We start from the raw sequence: 17,591 nt of genomic DNA on the forward strand, positions 1-17,591 counted from the left end.
ACTAACACACATTTATTGTAATTTGTAATGTCAGAAAAGGACATCAAACACCACCAGCCAGAAAGAAGAGTATCTGAGTTTTAATGAACAAGTTGCAAAGGGACTATACCATAACTTTTCTTTTTAAGGCCTAGGGCGGCAGGGCCAAGTTGTGAAGCCTTTCCATTTACACAGCAATCCTGAGCATTACCTTTACTCTAGGTTAGTAGGATAGATTCACTTGTATTCACATGTGGGACCTAGGAAATGGTGGTGTGTATTGCAAAAGTGTAAATTTTTACAGCACTATGCCACAGTATAACTAAATAATGAAAAAGGAATCAGTACAAATTATTTAGACATTCACAAAAGTTTCCAGAAATATATCAAAAGAATACATCTCTGGCCTGAGCTACAGTCAGTATTCATGACTTCACAATACAAAAGACTGGGTGAAAATTGGGATTATAGGAGGGCAGAAAGCAGGAAATCACTGCTAATGAAGAAAAACATTATTGCTTATTTAAATGTGCAAAATACACATGAAGCATTGGGATCCTGCTGGGATCCTTATAAAGCAGATTATAAATAAAAATGTACTTACTACATACTAAAGGGTCTAACTAAACACTGTTTTATAGTAAGACAAGTATACCAACAGCCATCCCTGGGTAGGTTTAACACTGTTTGAAGGGTTTTTCCTTTGGTGATAACTGCAATCACTGTGGCTTCATGGAGTATAACAATCTTAGAGTGCTGAGTGGTGCAATCTTTTGCATTTTTGGTGCAAAGCAACAATGGAAATAAGAAAAGACGGTTTTGCATAATGTGCAGCACACGAGGTCCTGTGCATAGTAACAAGCAGACCCATATTCCAACCTCACAGGCCTAAAAAATAAATAAAACAATAAAAAATAAAAATTAAGAAAAAAAACCTAAACAACAACTATAGACAACAGCAGAAGTATCTAAAAAATTTCCTTCATTCATTTATTTCTTATCCAATTAGGGTCGCGGGCGGTGCTGGAGCCTATCCCAGCCAGTCCATCACAGGGCAGACACACATACACACACACCCATTCACTTAAAGGGCAATTCAGTGTCTCCAATTAACCTGACTTTGGGAGGAAACTGGGAGCTCCTAGAAGAAACCCACGCAGACACAGGGAGAACATGCAAACTCTGCACAGAAAGGACCCGGATTACCCCGCCTAGGGATCAAACCCAGGACCTTGTTGTAAGGCGACAGTGCTACCCACTAAGCCATCTTGCCACCTCTAAAGTCCATTTTATTGAACAAAAATAGATAATTTACTTGTTTTCATCTCCAAGAAATGTGCTGTGTGCTTCTTTTATGTACTTAATTTTGTTAGAGTCCATAATTTTATTGTATTGTTTTTCTGTTAGAGAAACAAAACAAGTCACAAGGTTTAGATCCAAGAGATCTATTATTACTATAGGTCAGCAAACATGTTGTAAAAAAAGGTAAAGACTTACTTACTTTTGCCCACTTTAAAGGTTTTTAATCCAGAAAGTTTATACCAGTGTCAAACTGGTGACAAACTTCTGGCTACAGTGCAGAACTTTATCTTTCATAGGTGCAGACATTTCCATCTTTAAACAACAAGAGAGCCAAGTGCAGACCAAATGGGTCATTTGGAAAATCATCAAATGAAATATTGTACATCGCACCGATTCTCATCACCAGCATAGACTGTGCTTTACTGCTCACACACCCTCAAACAGCAGCTCTTCAGTTTAACCAGAGGAACTAATGTGAACCAGTGTGATGCTTGACAACACTAATCATAAAGATCAATAAACAATTAACTTCAGACTAAATACATAGTACAGCTGACTGAATAGTATATAATTTCCCATTAAATTATTTATTTGCTAGAAAACAGTGATTTAAGCATTTTCAAAAAAGTGCCGTCAAGTTGATTAAGTCTTAGTGACCGTATGGACCATGTATTTGTATGTATTTGCAATTCAAAAAACAATACAACTGATGAGCAAAGTGAGTGCTAAACATGTTGGGACTTGGAGATCACGGTTAAAAAGCAGCTGTTGATTCAACATAATTCTTATAACATGTCTATAGATTCACATTTTATCAGGCCATAAAATTCCATTTAAATTCTTTACTATATCAGAGCTTTATTAAAAGTTCATTTGAAATGTAAAGAAAAAAAAAAAAAAAATTGATTGTAGATTAAGATGTCCATCACTAAATACAGTTTTTACACTGCTCACTTTTGTACCTGGGTTTAGCTTTGTAAAATAAATCAGGCAGCCACCACACCCTAGATTTACTAACAAAACAGGGCACATAATGTACACACACAGCTACAGTCAGTATTCATGACTTCACAATACAAAAGACTGGGTGAAAATTGGGATTATAGGAGGGCAGAAAGCAGGAAATCACTGCTAATGAAGAAAAACATTATTGCTTATTTAAATGTGCAAAATACACATGAAGCATTGGGATCCTGCTGGGATCCTTATAAAGCAGATTATAAATAAAAATGTACTTACTACATACTAAAGGGTCTAACTAAACACTGTTTTATAGTAAGACAAGTATACCAACAGCCATCCCTGGGTAGGTTTAACACTGTTTGAAGGGTTTTTCCTTTGGTGATAACTGCAATCACTGTGGCTTCATGGAGTATAACAATCTTAGAAATTGCTGAGTGGTGCAATCTTTTGCATTTTTGGTGCAAAGCAACAATGGAAATAAGAAAAGACGGTTTTGCATAATGTGCAGCACACGAGGTCCTGTGCATAGTAACAAGCAGACCCATATTCCAACCTCACAGGCCTAAAAAATAAATAAAACAATAAAAAATAAAAATTAAGAAAAAAAACCTAAACAACAACTATAGACAACAGCAGAAGTATCTAAAACATTTCCTTCATTCATTTATTTCTTATCCAATTAGGGTCGCGGGCGGTGCTGGAGCCTATCCCAGCCAGTCCATCACAGGGCAGACACACATACACACACACCCATTCACTTAAAGGGCAATTCAGTGTCTCCAATTAACCTGACTTTGGGAGGAAACTGGGAGCTCCTAGAAGAAACCCACGCAGACACAGGGAGAACATGCAAACTCCGCACAGAAAAGACCCGGATTACCCCGCCGAGGGATCAAACCCAGGACCTTGTTGTGAGGCGACAGTGCTACCCACTAAGCCATCTTGCCACCTCTAAAGTCCATTTTATTGAACAAAAATAAATAATTTACTTGTTTTCATCTCCAAGAAATGTGCTGTGTGCTTCTTTTATGTACTTAATTTTGTTAGAGTCCATAATTTTATTGTATTGTTTTTCTGTTAGAGAAACAAAACAAGTCACAAGGTTTAGATCCAAGAGATCTATTATTACTATAGGTCAGCAAACATGTTGTAAAAAAAAGTAAAGACTTACTTACTTTTGCCCACTTTGAAGGTTTTTAATCCAGAAAGTTTATACCAGTGTCAAACTGGTGACAAACTTCTGGCTACAGTGCAGAACTTTATCTTTCATAGGTGCAGACATTTCCATCTTTAAACAACAAGAGAGCCAAGTGCAGACCAAATGGGTCATTTGGAAAATCATCAAATGAAATATTGTACATCGCACCGATTCTCATCACCAGCATAGACTGTGCTTTACTGCTCACACACCCTCAAACAGCAGCTCTTCAGTTTAACCAGAGGAACTAATGTGAACCAGTGTGATGCTTGACAACACTAATCAGAAAGATCAATAAACAATTAACTTCAGACTAAATACATAGTACAGCTGACTGAATAGTATATAATTTCCCATTAAATTATTTATTTGCTAGAAAACAGTGATTTAAGCATTTTCAAAAAAGTGCTGTCAAGTTGATTAAGTCTTAGTGACCGTATGGACCATGTATTTGTCACCTAGTTGCAATTCAAAAAACAATACAACTGATGAGCAAAGTGAGTGCTAAGCATGTTGGGACTTGGAGATCACGGTTAAAAAGCAGCTGTTGATTCAACATTATTCTTATAACATGTCTATAGATTCACATTTTATCAGGCCATAAAATTCCATGTAAATTCTTTACTATATCTGAGCTTTATTAAAAGTTCATCTGAAATGTAAAAAAAAACAAAGATTGATTGTAGATTAAGATGTCCATCACTAAATACAGTTTTTACACTGCTCACTTTTGTACCTGGGTTTAGCTTTGTAAAATAAATCAGGCAGCCACCACACCCTAGATTTACTAACAAAACAGGGCACATAATGTACACACACACACATTGTCTTGTAAATATATGTAAATTTCAAAAAGTATTGTCACTATGCCGTCAATGCTTTGCTTTGTTGCTGTGTGGCTACCTACTGTCTACCCCACACCGTCTAGTCACATGTACTAATCTGCTCTTATTCACAGTACCAATCAATCATTATCACACATTTAGTTTATTGGTAATAAACAAAATGGAAGGTTTTATTTTATTGTCATTAACCGCTTTATTCTGGTCAGGGTCATGGTGGGTCACCCGGAAATACCAGGTACAAAACAGGAATCCAACCCTTGTGTTGTGGATTTGATGACTATAAGATGGTGCTTGTGACTACAACCCCAAATCAGAAAATGTTCAGTATGGAATGGACAGTATCAAATATGCAAATAAAAAGTTTCTTACATTTACTTACATTTTTTGTTGAAGACAGTATGCACCCTTGTTCATGTTTTGTTTGGTCAACTTCATTTCCTTTGTTAACATACATCCATTGCTGCATTTTAGGGCTATAACACATTTTTTAAAATTAGGGACGGTATAGCATTTCCAACTTTGTAATATAGCCATTTCTTTATATGTAAAAGACATTTCTGCACCAGAGATACTAAATGATTTAATGTTTCAGGAATTATTTTGTCCCATTCTATCAGCAAATGTCTTAAAATGTGCAACAATGCGGTGTTGTCATCACATTTTTCATTTCAAAATTCTTCAGATTTCAGTACCTGTATTAAAAATAAATTATGCCTGAATGAATACACCTGCATACATGTTACACAAAATGCACTTTTTACCACAATATTTTTTTTTGTTTATATTATTTTTTTCTGCGTCAATTTCTGAATCTGTGATTACCATGAAAACTGTAAGGTTGACTGCAGTAAACATGGAATTGGTTATAAACTAATAGAATATCATTTGACAAATAATAAAAAACTTAATTTTATCTTCTGTAATTCAGTATTATTACTTGGTAGAGTTATATGAACCAAATGTCTTTTGATGCCTGTGTGTTAAGGTAAGGAATTGTTTCTGTTGCATATTAACAACTCATTTGTTGTGAAACAACATATTTATATTTTTAAGTTATGTTCATTTTTAAACCAGCGATATTTTATATATTTTCAGAAAACTCACAATAAACTGCATTTAAAACAGACACTGACACAAATGTACACAGAATAAGTCAAAAAATATAATGTAATTTTTTTAATACATTTTAACAACAAACTAAGCCTAGTGCATAATAAGCACCCTGTCCCATTTATATTCACATTTAAAGCATTTAGCAGACGCTTTTAGCCAATTGTGACAATATGATCAATTTAAGGTTAAGGGCCTTACCAGTGCCTTAAATACTAAGCTACCACTACCCTGTATATTATCTAATTTAAAGTGCATCATGTATCTGTGATTTGCAATTTAAAAAAAAAAATCTTTAGTACACTGTACTGTCATGTACAGAAAACTTACTGTACTGTTACAGCACGGTTATGCTCACAACTATGCTCTATGCTGCTACCTTAAAAATAATTAATATTCTTGCTATTGCAACTAATCGTATCTAAAAAACAAATAGAACAAAATCTTTAAAACAAGGTAATCAGAGCAAGGAGATCATAAGACAAAAACATAAAAAAACAGAGCTGGGCTGGCAATGTTAAAAAATGCATTGCTTAATGGCTAGTATCTTAAAGTGTCATGGTTGGGGTGGTATTAATAATTTGCTGATGTAGTTTAACATGTAACCAATGCACCTTTTATTCTGTTTGAATCTTTAATCACATCTAATGCCAATGAACTTGCCCCCCCCACCTTTCAGATGCAGTTTTGTTATTTACATATTTACTAGAGATGGGACGATCGATCGGCTACGAATCGGTATCGGCCGATTTTTAATCAAAATATGCTATCGGCGATCGGCGATATTTCCTAAAAGTAGCCGATCCGATCGTGTGATATATAAAGATCACGTTAAGTTAACAGCTCAGTGGATTGATTCAGACTTTGAGCTACGAAGCGCCAACCATCACATCACCATTCATCAACCATCGTACAGAAACCACAGTGAAAGCTCTTCATGACCTAAAATAACATCATTAATGTTGTGCATCATACATACGATGTAATTTTGCTGATTGTAATATTTACTTTAAAAAGATAATTCAACCCAGTCACATCTGAGTCGATTCTATCAGCACGTTATATAAACTCCTGGTTCACTTTGGTAAATCGTAAGCGGTTCTTGCTTGTGATGTAGATGAGAACAGAAGACGTTACAGAGCCAATCAGAGGCAAAATTTTATTCATTACCAAATTCGTTAGTTCAGGATCATCGGCTGAACTTTTAGGATCAGAAAACTTTTAGCTGCTTAGACGGAACAAGTCTGACTCGGTTACAGATCTGAGGTAATAGCAGTTTAATTAAGCTTTTTAATTAAGCTTTTTAATGTAAGAGAGTCACGCAAAATGTTCTGTAGTAGCTGGTGTTAATTTAAAACCACGACATTTAATTAATAACAGTAAACACGGAGAGATAACCGAGAAGAGCAACTTACGCTTCACATAAAACGATTCAACTCATGAATCAATGAATCACTTATAGCGATACTGTGAACAAAGCGTCTCTTCTAAAGGCACAAACACACACACACAAACACACACGCGCGCGCGTTATCCACTATACACAAGTACAATGAAATTTCGAATGGCACCTCTACTTCTACAATAGAGTAGCTTTAGTTTAAGAAGTAAAAAAAAAGTCACGAGCCCGACCGTGGCCAGACCGTGCAGAGATTCATAAACCAAGAGAAGAATTTTGTATTGTACTCAGTAATAAACAGGGAGCCAGTGAAGATTTTGCAGTACGAGGGTTATGTGTTCCCAAGGTTTAGTGTGAGTAAGAAGTCTTGCTGCTGAATTCTGAACATACTGAAGTTTTTTAACCTGCTGAATGGAAGCCCAACCAGCACAGAGTTGCAGTAGTCCAGTCGAGATGTAATGAATGCACGGATGAGAGTTTCAGCCACAGGGTCAGTGAGAGAAGGACGTAACCTGGCAATGTTCTTTAGGTGGAAAAAAGCTATTTTTGTGATCAACAAGTGGTGCCCTTATGGAAGACAACTACATTTATATTGGCACCCAAGTAAAGGACACTACTGGAACTGCTTACATTTGTTTGCACCTGAGCTCTTTGGTTTTTGAGTTCAGCAGAAAAGGAAAATACACAACATTTGGTGAGCAGTTCCTATTAAGCAGATTTAATGTACCTAAACGGTGAGGCATCAAAGTGTCTGCCCAGAAAAACTTTGACTGAATGTGTGGTTTAGGTGGATAACTCGAGGGCCAAAGAACAATGTCCATGCATCTAGGAACAACAATGTCCGAATTCTTGTTAATGATTTCTGATTTGTTTTGCAAATTTGGGTCCTCTTTTGCAAACTCCTCATCCTCTTTGCATACCTGAAAAAATATAAACCAGCTAGTTAAAAATAAAAATACATTGAACAAGTTCACATATTTCCCTCCACAATAACTGGCACCCCTGTAACTTTAAGGCACAAACTGTAACTGAAGCATTTATTTAACTAATTATATATTAAAATATCATGTATATATGAATTTGTATGTACATATTTTGTGTTTGTATATATTTGTATAATTGGCTAACATCTGCCAAGTGGAAGTACAGGAAGTTCACTTTGTCTTTGTTGAATCTTCCAGAAGGACCAGTAATACAAAACACAAGTTCATATTTATATAAATTATTTACTGAACACAAAATCAAACTTCTGTCAAACTATCTCAGTTCCCTGATCTAAACCCCTGTAGAAAACATGTGAGGTGAGCTTAAGAAGAGAGAGAGTCTAGGCCCCTAGACGTTCTGAAAATATTCTGTAAAGAAAAATGGTTTTAAAATATAAAATTTAAAATATAAAAGGTTAAAACCTTTTTTACTCATCCAGTATTTGGGGAGGGGGCTTTTTTTTTTAAACTGAAAAATACCTTTGATTTACTTGGTCTGAATTGCTTTAGTGACTCCAGCATTTCAAGCTCCAAGGACTCCCGAAACCTGCTGTGTGCTTCTTTCATTTCCCTAATTTCTTCAGATTCCATCATTTCATTGTATTCCTCCTCTGTCTGAGAAGCAAAACAGGTCACATGAAGAGTTTAGATCAGACATATTCATTATCACTACAGGTCATATGGAAAGTTTTTTTTATGGAAAGTTTAAATACTTACATAATCCTCGAAACATTCGCCTTCTTTGTAGGTTTCTATTCCAGGAAAGGTCATCCCAGTTTCAAACAGCTCGCTTAAACTTCTGGCTACAAGATGCAGAACTTCATCCTCGTAGGCGTAGATGTTTCCGTCTTCACACACCAACAGCACTAACTGCAGACCAAACGCTTCACACGCAAAATCGTCAAGTGCACCGATCACCTCCATTTCCATCCTCTCTGGCAGGTAGTAATCTTTCCAGGCTTCTAGCTGATCCTCATTTCCAGCATAGACTGTGCCATCCTGACCACACACCCTCAAACTGTAGCTCTTTGGTTTCACCAGAGGAAGAGCTGTACCCGAGTGACGTTTTACAACACTGGCAATTTCCGTGAGATTTACACATCCTGAAATAAGAACATCAGGATTAATAAACTATAAACTTATGTCTAAATAAGTGATGTTGATCTAAATGCATTGAATAATATTGACATGTAGCATAAACAAATTATTAAGATATGCTATATGGCCAAAGATTTGTGGACACCTGACCATAAGCTTGGAGGACATCTCATTCCAAAGTCATGGCCATTACAGACTACACTCTTATGGGAGGACTGTCTGTGGAAAGGTCTGTCCAGTTGGTTTAAAAAGCATTCGTGAGGTGTTCTGTGGGCTAGAGGTCAAGGTCTCTGCACCAAACTCATGAAACTATGTGTTTATGGACCTCAATTTGGGCACAGGGTGCCAGTCATCCTGGAACAAGGGCCTTTCTCCAAAGTGTTGTACCCACTGTGAGATTTTTATCTCTTTTACATAATTACCCAACAACCTTCTAGCAATAAGTGTGACTGAACACCTAAATTGAATAATTTGCACATATGGATTCAATTATAACATATTTATAATACATGATTTGATTTCTGTTCCAAAGAAATTACCAATAAAAGGTATTTGTACATACAGTGGTCTTTATGGTTATATATCCACATACACTGTACATACCTTCTTTGTAAGCTCCAAGGAATTCAGTTTTCACTGTTATGCAACTACACAGCAAAACAAAAAAATATTTAACTAATGGCAACATTTGTCAAGTCAAAAGTCAAACATTTAAATATATAGAGTTCATTAATGTATATTAAATATAATGATTTCATTATACTGAACACAAAAACAAACACAGATGACAAATTAAAACTTAAAACAAATAAATATCAAAAAATAACTGCAAACAATACAGGGGAAAGCTTTAGCTTGAATTTATTTTATTGTGTAAATAATTCCCACATAAATACATTACATCAACACATTTTTGCTATGTTGATATACAGTGATGTGAAAAAGCTTCCATCATTGCATATTTTTCACATTTATATGATTCAGATCTTCAAACTACTTTTAATCTTAGACAAAGGCAACCCAAATAAAAACAAAATGGATCAAGTGGGAGATTTATAGGCAAGTTATCGTAAACGTTCCAATGCATTTACTGCCAAGGGTGGAACAACTAGTTTAGTTTACTTATACTGACTATCTTATATAAAAGAATTACATTTATGTAACAAATGAGCATAATAGAAGAAATTGGGTAAATACTTTTTCACAGAACTGTAATTTATAGATTTATCATACACGGTACACGATGAAGTGAATGACGTGACCTGAATTTTCAAAATATAAAAAATAAAAGGCAATATGTATTTGTACGGAATTGGATTTTTATCTTACATTAACATTTCCTGGTTCTTTTCTCTGTTCATCACTTTTGGATAATACCTTTGCATTTACTCATTCTACATAAGCAAAACTATAGTCATTCAAAGAATCCACGTTTGACTGGTGAAGAACAAACTATGCATAATAAATTATACGAGGGATCTTCAAAAGGTTTCCACACTTTTATATTGTGGTTGGAAACGGTGAGGGTGGGAGGAGTAGTAACTGGTCGTGTCTGAGAAACCAAGAGAGAGCTTATAGTCCCAATTTAGCGGCATTTGATTTCCACCTTTTTGGACTGCTTAAAGAAGCTTTAAGTGGAAGAAGATTTTCATGTGATAATGATGTAAAGGCAGTGGGGCCTCAGTGGCTAAACATGGTTAATTTTTTTTTGAAATTCTTAATAAACAGAGTTAAAAAGTGTGGAAACGTTTTGAAGAACCCTCGTATGATATAGACCGCAAAGTCTCAGAATTCCAACCCAGCTACACTTCTATTGGAGATATTTGAATAATACAGTAAAAGGAAAGAAGAATTCAACCAGTCTTTTTAATTATTTAATATACTTAAATCCACTTCAAATATACACAATGTTTTTATACATGTAAATAACACCACTACTTAATTCAGACACCAACATTTAATAACAATAGTAGTTACTAGAATATGATGCTCAGCCTCTTTAGGTTTTGCTCCAGGTTCTTGTATGAACTGCATGAACTGTTTTAGTAAGGTAGATGACTATGGTGATGTCTGTGATGGCTGTTTTTCTCTTTGTAGTCCTAATCAAACATGACTCTGTGTTGTCTGTTGCTGAACCACATTCTCAGTCTTAGCCCAGTCACAGCTCTTCTGTCTTGGTTTGATTTGTGTGTTGCTCATCAATGCTACTATTTTTTTTAATGTTGAAAGTGTTGACTTTAGGGTCCATTGTCCATTATAAGTACATCAAGACATGTCCATTACATGTGGAAGATGTGTAGACTTTATGTATCATGAGAGATAATGTTGGCTACACCTATATCTTCAGCTATTATTTTCCATGATCGTGAGAGAAGTGGTGTGGAGCTCATCTGGACTGAGTTTCCTATTTGAGTTTCCTCTTATCCTCTATATGTGATGAGTTTGCTTCTGAAATAGAACTTCTGACTTCTGAATGTAACGTCTGTAAATTGGGAGTCTTCATTGTTGCTTGATTTGTTTAAGTTTTAACTAAAACACGGCCATGTGTGTCTGGAATCTTCATATGTTCGCATCTCACTCACCAGTTTCAGGTACTTTCTGTATGGTTGTTGAGTTGTATTTTATTATCCACATCAGGAATCTCTGACATCCTAGTAACACAGCATTCAAATCTTGTTGTTTATCACTGATACAAAGTTTCTGACATCTGGTTAAAGAGTCAAGACCATACCGGTAGGTGAAGAACATTTTACAGGCCCAAACAGCTGCTGTACAAGCATTGTTTCCATGTTGCTACATTAAAATACCACTCAGAGATCAGAGATTAATTGCTTAAACTTTTTGGAGTGGTTTTATGATCTCTGAAAGTTTGTGTAGCATCTCCAGTATTCTTCATAGTCTGTGTTTGCTGATGGGGACACAAGCAAACCAAGAACACACACCTTAGCTGGGTCTGGGCAGATGCCACCTCCATCAAAGAAATATTCTAGACAGTTTAATTAAGACAGTCTAAGATGTATTTATCATATAATTTCATTTTATGGTATAATACTTTAGATTCTTCGACATCCTTGAGCAGCTCTGACAATATTTTAGAAGCACATGTAACGGCAAAGTGTAAACTATAAAAGAGATACCTCTCCATGGGTGTTAGTTGCCTGCTGGTGCCATACGCCGCTTTGGTAGTATATCATCTATTGTGAGTAGAACAATTTCTCCTTACAAATGTTTCAGGTTCACACGGATGCAGCCATCTTCATTTAAATAAGGACGAACCATGGTAGCACACCACAAACTTGATTGTTTGATGACTCCAAATTGAACAATGCAATCCAGTTCCTGCTTGATCCTGCTTGATGTTCCAATAGGTTTTGGTGGACTTCAGAGGTGGAAGGTTAAATCTCTTGGATTCTCTTGGTAAACCCCACAGCGACAGCTATGTTGCAAAAACAGCTCGAACAGGAAACTCTGACCAAGTACATATTGAACATATGGAACTTTTGAATGTTCAATAGATTCAATAGATGTTACGTGTGCCGCGCTGTTTAGAAACTTTCACTTTTGTATTTGCAGTTTAACATATCTATAAGTGAAATATTAATATTAATATTTATTCGACCTGAAGAAAAAACTATATGTAAAGAATATTTATTTAGTTATGTGGACAAAGTCTTAGTTAGTCAGTAAGTCCCAGTTAGTTAAGACAGCTGGGACATTCCTGTAGTGCTGCAGTGCGTCATTTAAGGTGGGTATTTTTAGTAAAAATATGCTAACTTTAAAACTTTACTCGTGTTTCACTAGTTTAACAGTTGATCTAGTGTTAGCTGCAATTTCTCAAACCTCTAATTGTCTTGTCTAGTATTCAATCCACTCAATATTAGATTTTTTCTTTAGCAGCTGCAAGTGAACATGTCTGTACCAATTTGTACATGCTGCCTAATATTTTCTTTGCTGCCTCTAAGGTAACAGTGTGTACTTTCATGAATTATATTATATTATATACTTTTTAGAACATAGTGTACATACACTCATAAATAATAAATAATTAAATTATAGCCGTGTTGCCATTTTAATTATTTCTAAAGCTGGTTTAATTATTTTTTATTATGAATTTAATAATATATATATATATATATATATATATATATATATTACAAATACCACCTGTGTTTAATCTCTACCAATACAGTTTCACAGACTTGTAGAATATACGCCAAGATGCAAATAAGCTGTTCTTGTATTTATGGTAGCAAAAAAACATACTGGTATACATGTATGCTGTAAAAACTAAAAGCCAACAATCAGAATTAGACTTGAGCAAATGAAGCAGGTTACATTATTACTTTAAAATTAAATATAAATTTGCTTACTTGTTGTCTGTGCTTGAGTCTCCTGTTCTCATGGATAAAACGTCGGTGATCATCGTCCTACGCAGTTGCACTAAATGTGTATTCAGCAAAGTGAAAGAGAAAGAAAGGTTTCTGGGTTTTCTTCCTTTCTTTTTTCTTTCTTAAACCTTCACTTTAATGAATACACACTAGCTGGCTGTTAAAGAAGAAGAAGGAAAAAATGGCTGTAAAATGCTTGACAATGAAAAAATATGCTTACCTAGTTACAGGTACAATGCAACAGCAGTATGCTCAGAATGTTAATACAGAGGAAAAACCTCCAAAAACATTTACATTAAAAAACAATAAATGCTAATATGGAGCAGAACAATTGAGAAATATTTTAAAAGGATTTAAATCATTTGTTTTCATTTGTTTATGAAAATTTCTAATACAAAAAAGCAGACTCAAAGAGGGCCAATGAGCAGTTGTTGACTTAACATCATTTGCATAACCAAGTGCGCCATTTTACCAATCACAGAAAAATTACAAACTTTACCAAATTAAAAAAGCTGTACTAAGAACCTAAATTAATTTTAAGGGATGTGAATATGTAAAACAAGAAATAATAAAACTGTAGATTAAAATTTACATGAGGTTTTTTTTGGGGAAAAATACAACGTAATGTATTTGATATATTTCATATATATCAGAAATTTTTTTAAATTAAATTTAGGATTTAATGTTTTTATTTTATTTATATTTATGTGGATTTCTAATACAGATTTAAAAGCTCTGAGACACTCTGAGAGAGGCAGATTCGTTGTGTGCCATGTTATCAACCATAGAAAAACTTACAATGGTCTGTGGACAATTTTGTCAAGTATGTGTAATTCAACAACGTCTGAGTTAATATTAATAATACATTATAAGTAAAAAAAACTATATACAAGTAAAAACTATATACAGCCCATAATATTAACAGGACGTTATAAGTAGAAAAAAAACTATATACAGCCTAAGTAAAAACGAAACCAAAAAAATCCATAAAATGTAATATATTTATTATTTCTTACATAATCAGTCAAATAAAGAATATAAATAATTTGTTTTTGATATTTATGTTAATTTCTAATACAAATTTTAAAAGCAGACTCAGATAGAGCCAAAGAGCAGTCGCCATTATTCTCATAACCAAGTTCGCCATTTTATCAACCACTGAAAAATTACAAAACTGTACCAAATTAAATAAGCTGTACTGAGAAACACAATTTATTTAAAGTAAATAATAATAAAACTGTAGATTAACACTTACTGGAGTTGCTCCTTCTATCAGGAAATAAGCTCCTCTTACATTTGTTCACCTTTGTACTCTGTCGTTAAGCTCTGAGAGGAAAACACACCACACACTAAACTCACCGCCACACCCAGTTAACAAACAGAACACGCTGCTGACGACAGTGAGTGAATTATGAACGTGGTTATGAATCATTTGCATTTAAGGAACAAAGTCATTTTAACTGTGTCTGATGTCTGAGTTTAATTTATAACATGCTGTATTAAATAACAGTAATGAAAGTTACAATTTAAGTACAATAAAATAATTGTATAAAGTTTTTTGCAGACTGGAAGTACATCATATCCTGTTTTAATTTTTTTTCACTTTTCACTGCCAAAAAACGTGACGCATTATGAAATGTTATACTGTATACAGAAAGAATTCAATTTGATTTTCACGAATTTGTTTTTCACAACTACATGATTTGGTGTCCTTAGTTTTATACAATTACAGCAGGATCCTAAATTTTGTGAAATATGTTACAGCCATCAAGGAAATAACTAAGAGTAACCACTGATCAGCCATAACATTAGAACCACCGTTTTGTTTTTACACTCACTGTCCATTTTATCAGCTCCACTTATCATATAGAAGCACTTTGTAGTTCTACAATTACTTTTAGCCTGCTTTCACCCTGTTCTTCAGGACCACCACAGAGCAGGTATTATTTAGGTGGTGGATGATTCTCAGCACTGCAGTGACACTGACATGGTGGTGGTGTGTTAGTGTGTGTTGTGCTGGTATGAGTGGATAAGACACAGCAGTGCTCATGAAGTTTTTAAATACCGTGTCCACTCACTGTCCACTCTATTGGACACTCCTACCTAGTTGGTCCACCTTGTAGATGTAAAGTCAGAGACGATCGCTCATCTATTGCTGCTGTTTGAATTGGTCATCTTCTAGACCTTCATCAGCAGTCATAAGACGCTGCCCACAAGTCACTGTTGGCTGGATGTTTTTGGTTGGTGGACTATTCTCAGACCGGTAGTGACAGTGAGGTGTTTAAAAACTCTATCTGCATTGCTGGATCTTATCTACTTATACCAGCACATCACACACTAACACACCACCACCATGTTAGTGTCACTGCAGTGCTAAGAATGATCCACCACCTTGGGTGATAACCAAGGAGAATGCTGTGCTGCTACTGAGAATGTTTAATCACAAAAATGTTTGTGGCATTTCTACCACACCCTCACTAAGTGCGCCATCATGTCATTTATCTGAAAGCTGCTTTTAACTCATAGCATTTGCTGCTAGCTGTTCAATGTGGTGAGGGATCCCTGGTTGTATGGGTAATGCTATTGATCCACTGATTGTTTGCATGGTGTTGAAAAGATATACTTAAATATCTGCAGAAATGTGAGGGGTGTACTCACTTTTGTGATACACTGTATGTTCCATTTTTGGGGATGATAATGCTAACCTAAATACTGTTAAAATGTGAGAGGCCTACTGAAACAAATAATAACACGTCAGCATAAAGGCATCTGACACAAGACTGTGCAGTCAGATATGAGTACCACAATGAAATATGGCATGGAATTACTTAAAAAGCTAAAAATATTAGTGTGTTTGATCATTTAATGTGACGGTTATATAGATTTAGGGTGTTTTAAGACAAAATCTCCAGCTTGCTCTTTTTTCCTGGGCTGGGCGGCACGATGGCTAAGTGGGTAGCACTGTCGCCTCACAGCAAGAAGGTCCTGGGTTCGATCCCCAGGTGGGGCGGTCCGGGTCCTTTCTGTGTGTAGTTTGCATGTTCTCCCCGTGTCCGTGTGGGTTTCCTCCCACAGTCCAAAGACATGCAAGTGAGGTGAGTTGGAGATACAAAATTGTCCATGACTGTGTTCGGTATAACCTTGTGAACTGATGAATCTTGTGTAATAAGTAACTACCGTTCCTGTCATGAATGTAACCAAAGTGTAAAACACGAAGTTAAAATCCTAATAAACAAACAAACAAACATTTCCTGGGCTTACTAGGTAGGACTATGACAGGGTCTTAGGGCCATCGTTGAAATATTTTTATTATTTGTTTTTATATATTTTTTATATAATTTAAGTGGTAATATTTCAAGAATAAAGTTGTCAGGTTTTAACTACATGTTAATTGTTTTCTAAAAATCACATCAGATCTTCGATCACATGCCAACAAAGTATAGACCAGTGGTAATAGAACTGGTGGTACACGAGCTCCCTCTAGTGGTACACAAGGGGATCTACTAAAATGAAAGGACATCGAAGAATTAAATTAAATAAATTTAAACTTAAACTGAGGGATATTAAATTAATAAACTGAACTACAATGATGAATGAAGAGAAAAAACTTACAGGAACGATTAGAAAAAGAGAGGATAAGGAGGACAAGCACAAGTATTCTTAATTAAAGCAATAAGCCACGAGATACGTGGGTTACTGCGATTTTATGTTTATGGATGTTTTTCTAAAACTTTCCCGTGATAAAATCATAGCAGTACCGCACGGTCTCGAGTGGCTTATTGCTTTTATAAAACGGTGGTCAACATAAAATATAATTTAAAAAAAACAACAATGTTCAATTCATAAATGTTTTTATTTACAAAAACACTTACAAAAAGCATTCTTTCGCGACATCAGGTAGTCCGGTAACAGTGTTGCTAGGCAACATGAGGGCGAACATAAAATTCTTAATAAACATTCCTCCACAAAAACTATTACACTATTTCTTGGACGAATGATTAGGATTGCTGTTTATATTAATCTGGACATTTTCATGTATAGTACATGACTTAAAATAGTGTTCAACCAAGTTTGTACTTTTTCTTTTCAGTGGCGTATTAATATGGAAAGATGTGAGGTGGTCATATGTTTATTGGGGATTTTACAACGGCTTCGAATGCGGCTCAGCCAATTAGATATTAGGACCGGTGTTACGGATATATATATATATATATATACAATCAACAAGTACAAATAAATCGTTTATACTCGTTTTTACCTGCTTATTCAGTGTGTTGGAATGGTGAGGGTTAAATTAAAGAGGCATCTTTGTCGCCCTCTAGTGTC

The 17,591-nt window shown here is 35.1% G+C and overlaps 1 protein-coding gene across 2 annotated transcripts; it reads right to left on the reverse strand.

The window, feature by feature from the left end:
* Positions 1-5,436: 5,436 nt before the first annotated feature.
* On the reverse strand, positions 5,437-14,621 carry LOC134329367 (uncharacterized). Of its 2 annotated transcripts, none has more exons than XM_063010609.1 (6): positions 14,521-14,621; positions 13,248-13,422; positions 9,481-9,524; positions 8,497-8,882; positions 8,260-8,394; positions 5,437-7,716 (listed from the first exon to the last, which is right to left on the reverse strand). In XM_063010609.1, the coding sequence occupies exons 2-6, from the start codon at positions 13,298-13,300 to the stop codon at positions 7,423-7,425; spliced, it is 912 nt and encodes a 303-aa protein (XP_062866679.1). In that variant the 5' UTR covers positions 13,301-13,422; positions 14,521-14,621; the 3' UTR covers positions 5,437-7,422. The 2 variants fall into 2 exon arrangements, with proteins under 2 accessions (XP_062866679.1, XP_062866687.1); XM_063010617.1 differs by having other exon boundaries at positions 7,616-7,716; positions 8,271-8,394.
* Between the last annotated feature and the right edge of the window lie 2,970 nt (positions 14,622-17,591).

This window comes from Trichomycterus rosablanca, chromosome 2, assembly GCF_030014385.1.
Source record: "Trichomycterus rosablanca isolate fTriRos1 chromosome 2, fTriRos1.hap1, whole genome shotgun sequence".
NCBI classification, from domain to species: Eukaryota; Metazoa; Chordata; class Actinopteri; order Siluriformes; family Trichomycteridae; genus Trichomycterus; species Trichomycterus rosablanca.